The 17,519-nt window shown below is 31.4% G+C and overlaps 1 protein-coding gene across 1 annotated transcript; it reads left to right on the top strand.

Moving 5' to 3' along the window:
• Positions 1-3,631: 3,631 nt before the first annotated feature.
• On the top strand, positions 3,632-14,016 carry LOC134280540 (alcohol dehydrogenase [acceptor]-like). The gene is made up of 10 exons (XM_062762952.1): positions 3,632-3,752; positions 4,028-4,264; positions 4,482-4,690; positions 6,360-6,549; positions 6,706-6,837; positions 7,507-7,628; positions 8,269-8,442; positions 11,847-12,012; positions 12,506-12,740; positions 13,644-14,016. The coding sequence occupies exons 1-10, from the start codon at positions 3,632-3,634 to the stop codon at positions 13,837-13,839; spliced, it is 1,782 nt and encodes a 593-aa protein (XP_062618936.1). The 3' UTR covers positions 13,840-14,016.
• Positions 14,017-17,519: the final 3,503 nt, after the last annotated feature.

Below are 17,519 nucleotides of genomic sequence, written 5' to 3' on the forward strand. Positions count from 1 at the left end.
GTGTATAGTTATTAAAAATCGCAATTTGATTTACATACTTCATGCTGTGTTTTGTTGGCCTCCTTCGAAATAAAAGCGGTTGGAGGGCTAATTTTACACCAAGATATTTACGTGATGTTGAAAAGCCATATTTGGAAACGAAAGAATTTTTTTTTTTTAAATACAAAATCAATATAATACACATCAAATTTTGTTAACTATAATCATTTATGAAACCGTTTAAGCACATTTGTAAAAGGGGTGTAGAATCTTTGATTCAATTATTTGTAGAAATAAAACAGATATAATTTTCATTTAAATGAAATTATTTTCTTTTTATTTTAACAAGTTTTATCACATCCGATGATAAGCTTAATAATGACAATATTCCCTAAAATGCTACAGTAATTGATTCTTTATTAATTTGCTCAGAAAAACGCACATTATTTAGAATATAAGAAGGTTAAATATTTCGCCATTACCTGATTACGAAGTGTTTGTTAAATATCACGTAAATATCGCACATAGATATCATACAAAAATAAAAGTATATTCGGGGAAAAAAATGATTATATTATTTCAAATTATTGAATTTTATGAATTTTCTTATCTATATATACGCTCTTTACAAAGGATTGAATTTAAAATTGAAGTTATGATTTATCTATAGAGGACTCATGTAATTCATACCCCCCCCCCCCCGCCTTCCACCATTTTATCTGTTGATTATTTCAAAGGCAGCCACGTAGCATCGTTTTTTAAAGTGGGGGGGGGGGCAGCCAGAGATTTTTTTTTACTTACCTGAAATGTTGACAAGGCAAAAAAAAGGGGGGAGGGGTGAGAAAACTTGCACAAAGTCGAAAATCCTAGAGGGGGAGGGGAGGCGAACTTTTTTCAATGCCAACTACTTTTAGTACCAATTATTACACTACATTTTCCGTACATCACTTTTAGTGGGGGTGGGGGGCAATTAGCTTTTCACTGAACATTTACTATAGTTGAAGTAAGGTTGGAGAAAAAAGTGGGGGGAGGGGGGCTGCTCCCCCCCCCCCCCCCCCCCCCTCTGTTGCTACATGTCTGAAATGTTTAATTGTTTGTAAAAACTTTATCGTCAAATCTCAAAAATTAAACATTAAAGATCCCCCACCACCCTTAAAAGGTTTGTCAATAATTAAGTTGCATATCACATGTGCTCTATAGAGCAATATACATTCTATGTTCATGTAACGTAAATTGAATTTTCAGTACCATTAAAACATAGACGCATACGTTGTATGTCTAAGCAACAATTCCAGTGGGAAAATTAGGTGCACAATTTTATACATGTTGATATTTGTATTTCTTGCAAAGCAACAAAAATGGAAATGGAAATGGATTCAATTTCAACCAGTTTCTTGACACCCAACACCCTCTTTTTTTACCCGATGTAGAATACCCCCCCCCCCCCAACTGCATGCAACGCAGCGCCAATTTTCTGGAATTAAATTTCCTACAAAAATGATTTTTTTTCTTCAAAATGTTAAGCTTGGTATACAATTCAGGTGTATATAACCATTTTTTTTTAAATTGACGATACACTATCATTTCAAACAAACAGCAAAATACAGACTTGAAGAAAGTTTTGTTTCAGATTTACGTTCCGAATGATAACGTGCATTACACTTGAAACTATGCAATATTAACCAATTGCTCAAAATGGAGAGATTCGGTCATTAAATCACAATTCTACTTGTGACTAATATTATGTCAATTCAATTTTCAAATCACACGGATGCACAAGATATTGAGTGAAAATTGTTCACCTTTGCATGTGCACTTCAATTTGCATTTCTGCACTCTTGTTACAGAAAAAAATGACATTTTAAGAAAGAATTTATATTTCTTCATGTTCTTAGTATTTACATCATAAAGATTCACTCGCAAATCTGTTCAAACAGCTTTGGAAATAATACTTATTTACTTTAAAACATGGTAACGTAAATATGGGTAACGTAAATATCGGTAACGTAAATATCTTTCTGAGATTTATCGTAACTTTTAATGCCATTGTTCAATTATTCCACTGTTAATTATAGGCATATTCTAGTGCTTGAGTGTACGGCAATTTGATCCATAGGGAACAGTGTAGTTCTCTTACTTTATTTGTGAAAAAATACTAACACGTAAATATCGCTGAATTTTTTAACCATTGGACTTATAAGAAAAGGGGGGCTATTGTTCATAAATACAGATAAAGAGTGTCCTTTTTACCATTCCATGCAATAGAAAGGGTGTTCATGATGTTAAAAAGTTACAACTTAGTCCTATTGAGTCAGTTTATCAATCCTTCCAGTCCTTTTGAATTTCCAAATAGAAAAGTAATAATTCTGCGGTGACATCAAAATTTGATAAATATATTAAAACTTTTAAAAATTTGTGACACGCATATGTGTGAAGGGTGTGAAATTCAGAAAATATAACTCAAATGTAGGACAATCTTACTAAGAAAAAGATAGGTAAATGATTTAAAACTTCTTTTTGGTTTAAAATAAAAACTACACGATGATCGACGACAGTAACGTAAATATCGATTTCTGCTATAAAATGTGATTTTCTCCTAAGACAATCATTCAAACTACAACAAACAATTGTTGCATTTTAATCAACAACCAACAATGGTTCATATGAGTGGCAGAAAATAAAATTTATTTGAAATATTATATTACTTAAAACGCGGTACATTATTTAAAGCGAATTGAGACTATAAATTGAGAATGCGTGTTTAATAAACTTTTGTTTGTTTGTTAGAAGGCATATTATGTAACGATACAGTATAAATGTTAACTTTAGGGGATATTTAATCATCAGACTGCAGGTGGATCTAAGATCTCCAATAAAGCAAAGGAGTCTCTTCTTCGTATACATGGAAAGCACGTACTGTACACATAGGAGGCAATATTTGTTAAAAAAGAATTAATTGACATCCGTATGCTTGCTTAGTATTATTCTAACTTTCTTCTGAATTACCTAGTAATCGAAATATAATGTGTTTTGCAATCTAGCATGCTTAAGCATTTATTGAAAAAATATTTTCAGTGACTTTTTTTAAAGTGATCGAGAAAAAAATCAATTTGTTATTTGTGATAAATATGTTGTTAGAATAATTCGATCATGCATGATTTTATAATACTCGTACCTACCTTTTAAAATTTTATTTAAACGAGAATAAGAGCTATATCAGTAATCAATATTACTGAAAACCACTTATGTGCTAATATAACTATTTCAAAAGTTAAACCATTGCAGACAAGCAAATCAGGAGGCGATTTTTTTTTATTTCTTTTCCTTTTTTTTTACTAATATTAAATTTCTAAATCTTTATCATTCTTAAATTACTTTAATAAGTTTTGCTTCCTAATACATATTCCCTTAGTGAAAACCCTTGAGTGATAAAAAGCTCAATATTGTAGAATGCTTACCTTTTTACTTTAAAGGCATTCCCTCTTTACTCTACAGTATAGGTCATATTCACAAATACTTAGATATAATAGCAACCTTGCAAATAAGAAAGAAAACACGTCACGGTTCAACTCCTATTGCATTCTATAAATTCCGGAATTACTCTTTACTGCACTACCATTGTTTTAATCAGTTTTTTAAGGTTTAGATAGCCATGACAATATCATCATTTATATTTTGGGCGCTGGTTACTGTTCTTGTGTGCAATTATTCGTATGGAAAGAATGGGTCAGCAGAAGAAAGTGTACTAAGCAGTGTATACAACTACGTTACAGGTAAGAATCATTTTTGACCGATCGGCAGGGGATGCTGACTACTCCATGGCAACTGATATCACTTCTGATGTTTTCTAGGTTTGTATTTGCTCTGCTCCTGTTTTTATTGTTTAATGGACTTTTGAGCTTGAATACTGTTCGTTATCTCCATATATTTCATTTGATGAGTTTTTTTGCTATTATTTACACAGTAGGAACAAATGAAATCCATTAAAAAGATGGCCGAGGAACTTATGTTTCGAGATCTGCATAATCCTTTTTAAAAATATTTATAGGGAAAGTAAGGAATATGGCGGACTACTTTGTTGGGCTGTTTTCCTGGATTCTGTACACCTGTTTAGGAATTATGCTTTGGCTTGGCATTTGCGGTTGTATCATCGAGTATAGGTGGACTATTTTGGGGATATTATTGTTTTGTTTGCTGTACTACCATGTGGTACAAGAAATGGAAAAAAGAGATTTGAAGGGAGGAGAAAATAAAGAGATAAACAATCATTACAGCTACATTATAGGTACAAATCCTTTTATTATTATGTTTCTTTTAAGAAGGTTTATACTGACATCTATATGGAAAAATGATTAACGATATTAATTGATTTAAATATCTGTTAATTTTTTTAATATTTATTTACGTATAAATAACACGATTATATTTTTTTTCGTAATTTGTTAATTTTCCCTCATCTAAAAATGATACGCATTTCCTTTATGAACGTATCATTTTAATAGTGGGAGCTGGATCTGCAGGTTGTGTTCTCGCTAACAGACTTTCGGAAGATTTGGGATCATCGGTGCTAATTGTAGAGGCAGGAGGTTCCGAGAATGAACACGAAATGATGCACGTCCCATTTATGTCAGGAGTCCTGCAAGGGACAAAACATGACTGGGATTTCAGGACAGCTCCTCAAAAGTTTACATGTCAAGATAAAAAGGATAAGGTACAAAGATGATAAAGCAGTGATTTGTTTTCTATTGTTTTCTAACAAAACATTTTTTTAATTTTACCTTCCTTGCTGTACAGATCATGAGGTTTTTTTGTTTTTTTTTTTTTTTTTTGGGGGGGGGGGGGAGAGAATTCGGTATTTTGTTGAGAACCATTTACTATTTCGTTGACCCTGGCCAAATTTAGCTCTACTGTTCAGAGACCAGAAGAGCTTATGCGATAGTAATGCGTCCGTCTGTCTGTCTGCCCGTGAACAATTTTTCAAAATGCTACTTCTCCTACAGTTTTGGTCTGAATTCAATATAACTTGGCACACAAGTAGATTACACTAAGATATATAATTCTGCGTATCGGTTTTTGATTTCGATGAACGGTGTTGCGCCGATTACTAAAAATAAAAATTTCTGTGAAAAACATCCAAAATGCTTAAGTCTTATTTAATATAACTTAAATACTAAAAGTAGAAATTTCTCTAAAAAATGTTTCAAAATGCTACTTTTCCTACATTTTTGGTCTGATTTCAATATAACTTGGCACACAAGTAGATTACACCAAGATACATGATTCTGTGTATCGGTATTGGATTTCAATGAAAGGTGTTGCGCTGATTACTAAAAATAAAAATTTCTGTGAAAAACATCCAAAATGCTAAAGTCTGATTTCAATATAACTTGGCATACAAGTAGACTTGACTGAGATTCAAAATTCTGTGTAAAGGTTTTTGATTTCGGTGAATGGTGTTGCTGTATGTAAAATGCTACTCCTCCTACAGTTTTGGTCTGATTTTTGATATACCTTGGCTCACAAGAAATCTACACTAAGATACACAATTTAATGTATTAGTTTTTTCTTTTTATTTATGAACGATGTTACCATGGTTACTAGCAATATTACATTTCTGCGAAATACTTTCAAAATACTACTCCCCTACAGTTTTGTTCTAATTTCAATATTATTTTGCACAGAAGTAGTCTATATTAAGATACACAGTTTTATTTATCAATGTTTTGATTTTGATGAACACTGCCTTGGATACTAAAGATAGAAATTTTTGTAAAATATTATCAAAATGCTACCCAAAATACAGTTTTAGTCTGATTATGTAATAATGTGGCATGCAAGTAGACTACACTAAAAACATTAAGAGACTTAATCAAGGAGCATTATTCTATTTATTGCTGTTGTAAAGTTTCAAATCCCAACTGCTACTTTTTCTCTTCCTTTCCTATAAGTAAAAACCAGTAGAGCTTCAGTCTCGACAGAGACTTCTGGTTCAATATATGTGCCGAACTGCATTAATCATTTACACGCAGTTGTTTTTGAACCTTATATATTACATGAAGTATGGTACAAACCTCTTTTTTTTTTATAAAATTACGAGCTGAATTTAATTTCTCCTCTGCACCGTAACTATGAAATAAATGTTAAGTTTGAAGAAATTGTATTTGTTGATGAATTGCTATTTAGAGTTATAGATGCATTTTAAGAACTCTACTTACAAGTTGATTTATCTTCATAAATAATAATCATCGGTAAACTTATAAAATTGAGACCACGGTAAAGACTTCTTTCTCTTAGAAGCCAACTACTTTATTTTACGAGTACTTTTTTATCCACCTAATTCTTTTTTTTTTTTTGTAAAAGTATATTATATCTATTTTTAGAAATGTACATGGCCAAGAGGGCGTGTCCTCGGTGGTACAAGTTCAATAGACTATTTGCAGTACATAAGAGGTAGCCGACATGACTACGATAACTGGGCCAGAGAGGGTGCAGATGGATGGAGTTACAAAGATGTTCTTCCGTATTTTATTAAGTCTGAAGATATGCAAATATCAAGCCTGCGATTTTCACGTATTTATTATTTTCTTTATCTTGTTTTCTTCCAGACAATTTATCTCAATCTAAAGATTTTTAAATTAAAGGTTTAAAGGCATTCATTACCTTGATTTTAATAAATATTTGACTTTCTCCCCTTAAGAAAATAATTTTTCCTATAAATATGTACAGCGTACCATGGAATGGGCGGTCCTTTGAGTGTCAGTGATGGAACAGCCACTAATCTCAGCGACAATGTGTATAGAAAGGGAATGGAGGAAATTGGATACAGAGTTGTAGACTGTAATGGAATGACACAAATAGGTTATATACTTATTTACTTAGTCTGGAGGTAGATGCTTCTTTTCCAAGTCAGGTGTCTAATGTTTGGGTATAGGGGAGTTTTTTACACGTATATTATAAACTTATACATGTAATTTTGATTTCATTTAACTGTTTTAATTATGATTGATGAATTAAATAATTGGTTTTTTGATTGTATGCTGTTGCACGTCCAATTCAATAATTCTTCACTTATGTAGAGACGTTACAATTTACTAGTGAACTGCTTCAAATTTTGATCTTTACTCAGCACTCAGGGCCATTGAGCAGTGAGGGATTTTTACGTGCCAATGCCTGCCGTGGCACAGGACCTAAGTTTTTAAGGTCTCATCAGATAGACCCTCAATTTTAACTTCAAGTGCTTAGCGTATGGCGAAGGAAAAGTTGCTACCCATTTTATGTCGACCTACATTAGTCGTGGCCAAGATTCAAACTCAAGAGCTCCCGATCACAAAGCGAGCGCTATACCGACTAAGATGCCATGAACTTTTTTGTTTTAATTTTGAACGTTTTTATTATTAAGGTCTGAAGGAGGAATCCCTTTATAGAGCAAAGTTGCATTGTAAGGAATAAAAAAAGGAGAATAATTCTACAGTTTTCATCTTCGTTCCAATATAAAATTAACATTCCTCTCTTTCTAATCAACACAAGGCTATTGTTTTGGGCAAGAGACTGTAAAAAACGGAGAAAGATGGAGTACTGCCAAGGCTTTCTTAAGACCTGCGATGAACCGTCCAAATCTTAACGTGGTAACAAACGCATACGTTACAAAGGTATAAAACAAATTCAAATTTTCATTTAATATACAATTTAAAACCGTGTTTAAACCATTGTGTAAGAATGAACGTAGGTGATTTTGAATATATGTTAATTGCTTCATGTACAAAATACAAATATAATATTTTGCCTATTCCTGCTTTGTTTTGAATGAATTGACTTATCCTCCAAAAACAAATTAGTCTCTTTTAACTTTTTGAATTGTCTCAGACTATTAATTTACTTTATCTATTTTGCGATTACTGTGCGTGGTACTGTATACTCGTACACATACTAGTATGATCAATATTGGCAAAAAAGAGAAAGCCGCTTTTAATTGATATGCTTTTTTTAATCAGCAGGCAAATTATTTAAAATTAACTTTTCTTCAGCAAAATGATTACAAACTGATTTCTTTTCAAAGCTCTATTCATGTTGAATGCAAAACTACAGTTGAATAAAAAAGAAAATGGAACAATGGAATTACGTTTATTGAATGGCATTCAATCAATGGATATAAACATAAGAAACACGAATTTTCAAAATCATTGAGTTTTTTTTTTTTTTTTTTTTTTTTTAGATTTTATGTTTACATTATCATAAAATAAGAATTTTTTTTCTTTGTTACCAAAACACTTCCCAATTTATTATGTTCAGATATTAATAGAACATAGGAAGGCGGTAGGAATAACTTTGGTGAAAAACTATGAAACATACCATATAAAAGCAGAGAAAGAAGTCATCATTTCTGCTGGATCCATAAATGCACCAAAAATTCTGATGTTGTCTGGTATTGGACCAAAGGAGCATCTCGAGTCATTAGGGGTACATGTAAGAAAATTATGAACCATTTTTTTAATTGTTTGCTACTTATACGAATCTAAATCCAAAGTTTATAGCAAACCATTTAAAAAAAACTCATATTTAAACCGATCCTTGTACGAAAATAAATATCAGAAAATTGATTTTCAAGTGTCTTCATCAGTAGAAATGACTTTATTCTTAATTTTTTTTAGATAAAAGAATCACATAAGTGTAGTGGTACAGACAATGACATTAAAGCCTTCAGCAAGATATATTTGATTAAAAGATTTGTCTCCAGAATTTTTTTATTTCTCTTCGGAGGATCTGAAAAAAAGTCTAAATTCCTTAACCTCTTTGCTAGTTTACTGTATAAGATTGACGATCTATACTAGTTATTCTCATATTTTTAAATGTGTGATACAGACAAAACTGTATATGTTTTGGTCTCTCCTTTTCTCATATTAATTTTTTTAATTGTCTTTGTATCACACAAAACTAAGTGTCAAGCAGATACATATAATGCTTTTGGTACTTCAGACAATGTAAGTATAGACTGTTTAAGTTTCTTTAGAATGTAACAACTACCTGTTATTATAATGTTTATACACCTTTAACAGATTCCAGTGGTAGTTGATTTGCCTGTTGGAGAAAACTTAGAAGATCACATTTATGTTCATATGTCGTTTAGAGATTATTCAGGATCAGCGTATGACCACTCACCCTTGTTTTTCTTTGAATTTGCTTTATCAAAATCAGGTAAATATTTTGAAAAACATATTTGAATTATTTTATAAAAGATTTGATGAATTAAAGACCTTGGATATGCAAAATTTTGCTGATCTTTATACCTGGGTGCTACAAATTTCTTATAAAAACGTGGGATTTGAAAAGTTATGATTTATAAACCTGGGATCTGCAAAGTTTTTATGTTTTAAAGACCTTGGATCTGCAAAGTTGTGTTGATTTATGAAACTGAAATCTGCAAGGTAGTTCTGATTTAAAGATAAAACTGAGATTTGCATTGGAGATCCCAGTGATCTGTTTCTGAAGGATTTTTACCTTAGACTTAATTTGATTTCCCCCAGCTTAAACATATTCTAATAAAAAGAACTAGTTTTAATCAATTTCAACAATTAAATCAAATTGTTTAAAATTAAGAAATAAAAGTACGTATATGATAATTTGAGATCAAGGGGGAATTTCATTTAAAATGCACATAATGTAATGACATGTCTATATTTATCCGTATTAGATTTGTCTTCTATGCACTTTTAAGACTTCTGGATGATTCAGTTATAAGCCCTTTTGTAGTTTAAGCGATTTTATCTATTCTTTTAGTAGATCTAGAAGGTAGTTGGTAGTTTTTGGAGAGATGATCCCATACATTTGCCTTTCAAGGTCATCAAAGATGTGCCCAATTAATTGGGATTAGGTTTGGTAAATTGGCATAACATCGGACCCACGGTATTTAAATGGATAGACGTCCACGATGGGGTCTAGTGTTATACTCGCTGATAACCCTTAAGGAAAATAAGAAATATTGACTGCAGATTATATCAACAAAATTCCTGGCAATAAATCTTCATCTATGGTATCTAGTTCAGTTCTTCCGTAAAAAGGCGTAGGGTTGTTTTATGTTCCATTCGAGAATAATCCATTCATATGGAGACTTCACCATTTCGGGTGAAGGGCTTTAAATTGTGACCTTTACTCAGCATTCATGTTTATTGAGCAGTGATCTTTGACGTCCAATCTTTGCCGTGATTCGATTTTTAAGTCTCACAAGAAGCCCCTCAACTTTTACTTCAGAGTGCGAAGGAACAGTTGCCCTCTATTTTTATCGACTTATAATTAGGACAGATTCGAACTCACAACTTTCCAAACACGGAGCAAGTGCTTTACCGACTAAGCTAGAGTGACAATAAGAATGATCAGGAAAGTGTTTTCAGGACGACGATACACACATGCTCAATAATCACCGGAGCAATGATTAGAAATGCATTAATAAGAGAAACAACCTCTGGTCTTCTGAATTAATATCAGGTGATGTCTGTATTTCGAGGTTGAGACTTCTGTGATCTTGATGTTCTTAAAGGTGTTCTTACTTCTTAACTCCTAAAATAATGGGTACCGGCATGGAGACTGCTCCTTATTGTTTTGTCCGAGATAGGTATTCCAATTTCATATTTATGTTAAATATGGAGATACATTGACGACGAACGGCGTCTTCTCGTAAAGTTCTTCTATAGACGTTATGAGCTAGGCCTGTGATGACAGAAATGCTCCCTCTGTATTTTACCACAAGCTTTAATACTATGTTTAAAGCTATTCCAACGTTTTTGCTCTTCATATGGTGATGAACCTGTTTGGAGTATACTTACAGATTATCAGATCTTTCCAAATGCGACATATAACGAAGATTATGATAACGTGCTGACTTTTAAATTCAGTAACAATACATGCACGTATGTGTCTGATTTAGATTCTTTTACTATTCAAGGTGTAGTAAAAAATGATTGGAAATGATAATTACCTGTTCAGAAAACAAGCTTTATGCAGTAGTCTTTTAATGGAAGGAGTTTGCACATGAAAGTGACTTGTTTTACTTAATATTAGCGTTTCTTTTCAGTGATGTTTAAACTGTTTAAAGTAAGGTATATAGGAATGTCCATTTGCTCCCAATATGACATTGTTTCAATGATGAGTTTGTTATTCTATTGAGGTTTTTGATTTATTTTTGTAGGTCCTTTAAGCAAATCACACATAGAGGGGAATGCATTTCTTAATGATGATGACAACTTGATTCCATACTTACAACTTTCATTTTACAGTGCTTCAGGAACTTCTCCTTTAAACAATCAGGGTCAAGATTAACGATTTCTAATTGTTTTTCTTTAAAAATAGTTTTTTTTTCATATTTAAATACAGATCTGAAAAAAAATGGGATGAAATTCATCAAAGATTTTACGCATCCAAATCATACCTTGCAGATATTTCTTTTTTCTTTTTTTTTAATTTATCTAAATGTTTTTTGGTATTTTTTTATTTTTGACTTGCGATATGTAGTTTTTTTTTTTAAATCAGAAATACATATGGATTAAAATCGTTGACTTAGACCGATCATTAAATTTTTCGAAAAATATTCGAGATTAACATCGAACAGTTACCAAGCTGATCGTCAATAAAATCAAGATTTAGAAACTCAATTTTATATAAACTTTCTCTGTACTTCCGTATATGTAACAGAATGTTTTAACAGAAATAATGTATAAATGACCAGTGAAATAAAATTTATCATCCCTTTAACTTCTGCTGTACGCAGATCACATTTGCATTACTGTTGTGTATTTATTTTTTCAAATATTCATAACTTATAATTTTCATATACATGTGTATTACGTGGATGAAGATATTGTCATTGTACTTTATAGCAGATAAGCAGCAACAATCCACATAGCTCATTTCTGGTACTATGTACACTCCTTCATCCTAAAAGTAGAGGGAGAATTCAACTTCACAGTAGTGATCCGTTTGATCCGCCCCGTATAGACCCCAACTATTTGGATCATCCATATGATATGAAAATGCTATTGAAAGGTAAACTTGAATACTCTGTTGTAATGTAATTATAGTACAGATAACATAAAACTATTTCTGTTCTGAAAGATTTCTTGTGTTTCTGTTTAAATACATGTAGTTGATGTTATAAGCATTTTATGAATAGATATTGTATTTTTGTCTGTAATATCCTGTTTATACGGAGACCTTTATTCATGTGAATACTGTAGAAGTACTTTTTTCCGCGTGGTATTAATTTACGCTATGTACGCGGTCACAAATTTTCCGCGGAAATTTGTTCAAGCCTACTTAATATAAATGTAAGGCATATAGTGAACAGTTTAAGAAATCCGCGTAATTATCTACCCGCAGAATAAAAAGAAATTGAGATTCCGCGGAATTATGACCCCGTGGAAAAAAGTACGTCTACAGTATATTTTATGTATAGGTACACGTATAACTACTAGTACTCATGTCAGTATTTCTTGCTAATACTCATGTACATTATTTATATTTTACATTATTGTTGTAGGAATAAAGCAGTTGTTAAAGTTAGCCAATACAACAGCATTCAGATCCATTGGAGCATCGCCATTCGACCCTTATGATGAAAACTATTTCCTTTACTGTAAACATTTTCCATACGAATCTGACGATTACTGGAGATGTAGAGTAGCACTCAACTTTATATCTATGTATCATACAACCTCCACGTGTAGAATGGGGGCAGCTGACGATAAAACAGCAGTTGTGGATCCACAACTAAGGTCTGTGATTTTTAAAGAATCCAGTTTTTTTAGGCTTAAAAAGGCTTAAAATTAAAAACCGATATCAATAAATTTGCATTCTTAAAAACAGTTTATAAATGCAGTTTGTTTGTTCAAGATGATTAATCAATTGATTTAGAAAATCTTGTTTATCCCGCAACGTCTGCATCGCTGATAAACCAAGGCTACATACCAATCTCTTAAATTATAACCTCGTAAATTTCAAAGTGTAATGTGACATTTCACATTTTGCAGTATTTATTTCATGGCACCATGGTTAAAATTGTCGGCATGTGACCAGTTTTGTAAAATAAAAAAAAGATACGATGGTTTTTTTTTTTTTTTTTTTTTTTTTGTCAAAGGTAAAAGTTTTTTTTGCAGAATTAAGGACAGACGATACAAACTTTTGTCAAAAAAATGAAAATAACAACTAAGGTAATGTTTTAAGACGTTAAATGAATAGATTTCACCTACGCAAATTTTTGCTAAAATAGGATTTGAATTGAAACATATTTTGATAGATTAATAAAGGTGGTTTCAAGTTAAAATGGCAGAATTTTTAACATCATAGACGGTTTACATTTTCCTCACATTCTAGAAATTATTATCTGCACCATTTTCAATAAAATTATGCCAAAAAATGTATATTTATCCAGGCATCCATTTTTTTTATCATCTGTCTTTAAACCAAAAAAAAATCTTGTATTGAAATATAAACTATATTTAGGCAGGGGTTGAAGACGTGACAGGTGTCTGTAAGATATCGAACTCTGTAATGGTTTGGTACAATTGTTCAGATATAGCTTAGATTTGAAACAGTTACAATACATTGATTCTCCATGTATTTCACTCAAATCAAGATCATATTTCTTAGTAATTTTTAACAACATTTAATACTTACAGAGTAAAGGGAGTAAGCAACCTGAGGGTAGTTGACGCTTCCGTCATGCGTCATGTTACTTCCGGAAATACAAACGCTCCAACGATCATGATTGCAGAAAAAGCCGCAGATATGATTCGAGGAATTGATAGTGTGAAATCAATCCGGGAAAGACTGCAGAATTATAGAAAATTATTGAGAGAGATGAACAAAGACTGAGTTTACAAATATTCAAGGACCTAGTTGTGATTAGAGTTATCAAAATTGGTCCTAAAAACAAAGATAATCAGTAAGATAACAAAGCATTTGATAAAAGGTCGTAGTGTTTTTAATCTTAAAGTTGATGTGCACATAATGGGATCATATTCACGGAGTTTCAGGCTCACTAATTAACAATTGAAATATTTAGCATTGCTTTGTCACAATAAAATTAAAAGTCGAAATAAACTTCCTAAAATATTTGATATGTGTTCTAAATGATACTTTTCAATATTTCTATGATGAAATGTTTGATATAAGGGAAATACGCCTTATCATTAATAACTGACTGTAGACGAATCAATGCAATGGAAATGTAATGAAATATTCATTACAAGATAAATTTTATGAAAGACAACTCTCTCAGTCTCAGTTGTGTACTGCCTGGGGTTCAAGTTATACTAAAAAATCTGACTTGTCATGCATTATTCATGTATCACAACTCAGCTTCATTCTAAGTCCAGTTCAATTATAAGTTTTTTATGGATGATCATTTCAGGCATTAAGTGTTTTTCTGAATTTCCTATAAAACACATGTAAAAAATAAATGAGAAACTTTTTTTGAGAATTTTAGTGTAAAAGATGACTTACTTGTTTCTTTTCATTCGTTTCATTCTCATGTTTTTTTTATTTTTCATGAACATCTTGCAAGCTTAAAATGACGGATAACATAAGCTCTGTCTAGTAGACTAATTGTTCTTGACCAATTAGAGGTATATCCCCTTTTCATTTCATTCCTATTCATTATTAAGTATCCGCAGTTAACTTTGCAAAATTAGAAAACATACAATAGTTTTAAAATTTGCAAAAAATATTAATTATCCAAAATTTAAAGTGCCGTTGGTCATTTACCTTCAAAATATTTTAAAGATCATGGACCACATTGCAGTTGACCCCATATTTATACAGCCATATCTTTTCATTTCAAATGTCTGGCTTTAATTAAAGGTAAGTGCAGAGGTATAAAAAGGCAACGTCTAGAGTCAGGGGTTATAGGAGCATTCGCAATGAATAGATGAATATTTTACTTAAGTAACAAAGGAAATAACTGATTTTTTTTTCTTTCTGGTTCTAATGTTTAGGGTTTGAAAAGTAACAATAGCAAAGCTAAAAGTGAATAACTTTTGAAGGGATGAATTTTAAGGACTTTTTTTTCAAAATACTATACAAAGGACATATTAGATGTGCAAAGATATACTATATACCGAAAGTATATGTAAAGGCATCGTCAGAGTTAAAAGAACGTATGGTAGTTTATCGCGTACTCTATTACTTATCCCATTTTTCATTATTCATAAAACTTCATTTAGGACGTTCGATCCTGATATTTTGAGCGTATTTCGCGCAGGTCCTTTATTCATAAAATTAAGCATTATTTTTAGGTTCAAACAATAAAACTGAATTATACAATGCAAATTAAACTATATTCAATGAAAAAACCGCGATTAAATTCCATTCAAGTAGAATTAAACTAGGGACTATATTTTGTGGCGGAAGGTTTTTTAGACGAAAATGATCAGTTTCTTCCATTTGAACTATAACAGTACTGTTAATTTTGGATGCCTATTTTTCCATGCTGGTTGCACACAAAGCTGTTTTTTGCAGTGAAATATGTTATGCTGGTTCTGCAATATCTATTAAATTATTTCTTATGAATTCTATCAACAAAGTGTGACAAATATAGTCAATATATTCTGAAAATCCGGGAAAAATTGAGCCAATTTTAACGTAAAATTCACACTTTTTTAGTAATATCTGAAAATGCACATCATATACCTCCACTTTTGATGTTCTTTTCTAAATATTCAAGATAACTTTGACCTATTCGCTTAAAATCAGAAAAAGTTTAAGACTTTAAAATAATTTTCTTGCTTATTATATTTCCAATGCCGAAAAAAAACATTTTATTAGTGCAAAAAGGTCAAATAAATGATTATGCCAAGCAATTTGAAACTTTTTCTTAGTCACAATTTTTAAGTGTCTTTTTTTAAACCGATTTAGAGTTCATTTTGTTTCATGCTTTAATTGGATAAAAATATTGGAGGGAAAATGTCGAAGATGTGATTTTTAATTAAGATACAAATTTCAGTGCAGAAAGGTCATATTAAATGTACTGTAGCGCTAAAAGAAGCATATTGACCCCCAATTTTTTATTTGAATTTTGATTAAGCTATGTATGTAGAAACTAAAAATATACTTGGCAAAAAAAGTTTAAGACTTTAAATATCAGGATCGAACGTCGTTAACTTTCATTAAAAGGGTCTGAGAATTATTTTGCAAAGAATAGATTGAAATTAAAAATACCCCCTTTTTCAAGCTTTTACAAAGCTGCGAATTCATAGTCATTGTGTCAAATTTCTTCATATTTTTTCTTGACAATAACGATGAACAAAACATCTTTTTGATAAAGATTGTTACAAAAAAAGTAGAGGAAAAATAATGAACGGAAAAGATGAATTTAATAAGTCTTTCAAAATAAAGGTGGAAACTCTAACAAAGATAAGAAAAATTTGAATGTACTTTTAGCCTTTATTTTTTGGGGGGAGAGCTGAGTTGTCGATGTTATTCCATCATTATTGATAAAGATTCCTTTATTTTATCTGATTTAATTTTTCAGGTTTATTTCGTCCCTTTTTTCGGTTGTTGTCCATAAACATATACGCGGATTGTCGACATTGATTTCTGTCGCCGCTCAGCTTTAAATTTCCGGTTGAACAAATCTTAAGACATTGCCGAAAGTCAACAAAACTTATTTTTTTAAAATTACCTGATTGCAGTATTCACGCGTACGACCTACATGTATAAATACTGACCTGCATCATCAAATATCCTAATAGTTTAATGTTGTCTGCACTCTTTTGTAGGCGTCATCATATTCCATTTTTTACAGGTCTGTATTAATGGTACATAGGCAAAGCATGTTAATTATGCATGTCTCGTTAAAAATGTGTCGTTCACTTCTGGTCAGAAATGTTTGAATAAACGCTTAAAACTCTTTGGGGATGAAATTTTTCATGCAACGCGACAAAAAATTTATAACAATTATAATGTTTATGTTTAAATGTGTGGCGTATTATCAAAATTAGAAAATTAAACATAAAGGACATAATTAAAGATTTAGACATTTAGATCTATCGACGCATATTGTCAATTAACAATGGTAATTTTCATTCCTATGTCGATACGATATATCCTGATGAGCTTGAGATAAAAGATAACACAGAGTCTGACACATCTGTTTCATACTTGGATATTTTACTTGAAAAAGATGTTAATGGTAATCTAACAACCTAAATCTATGATAAACGTGATGACTTTTACATTTTGATCGTCATTTTCCCTTACTTATGCAGCGATATACTTTCATCACCTGAATACTGGGTTTATATATCTCAATTGATTCGATACTTAAGAGCATGCTCTACGTATGAACATTGTCTAAAACGAAGGTTCATTATTGACAAACAAGTTGATGAAACTAGAATATCAGCAGTCTCGTTTAAAGTCATTATTTCGTAAGTTTTATGGTCGATACAATGACCTTGTCAGCAATTACAATTTATCATTGAGTCAAATGCTAACTGACGTTTTTCCTACTCATTATTAGTCGATTAATTTTATACTGAATTGACAGTGAGCAC

This window comes from Saccostrea cucullata, unplaced genomic scaffold (assembly GCF_032062105.1).
Source record: "Saccostrea cucullata isolate Sc308-1 unplaced genomic scaffold, CSIRO_AGI_Scuc_v1 ctg1530, whole genome shotgun sequence".
In the NCBI taxonomy this organism is placed as follows: Eukaryota; Metazoa; Mollusca; class Bivalvia; order Ostreida; family Ostreidae; genus Saccostrea; species Saccostrea cuccullata.

Excerpts from the sequence above, each read along its gene's own strand:
- LOC134280540 (XM_062762952.1), top strand. The coding sequence starts at position 3,632 with ATGACAATATCATCATTTATATTTTGGGCGCTGGTTACTGTTCTTGTG. Across the intron at positions 4,691-6,359 it reads GTCAAGATAAAAAGGATAAG|AAATGTACATGGCCAAGAGG; the intron begins GTACAAAGATGA and ends ATCTATTTTTAG. Across the intron at positions 7,629-8,268 it reads CAAACGCATACGTTACAAAG|ATATTAATAGAACATAGGAA; the intron begins GTATAAAACAAA and ends TATTATGTTCAG.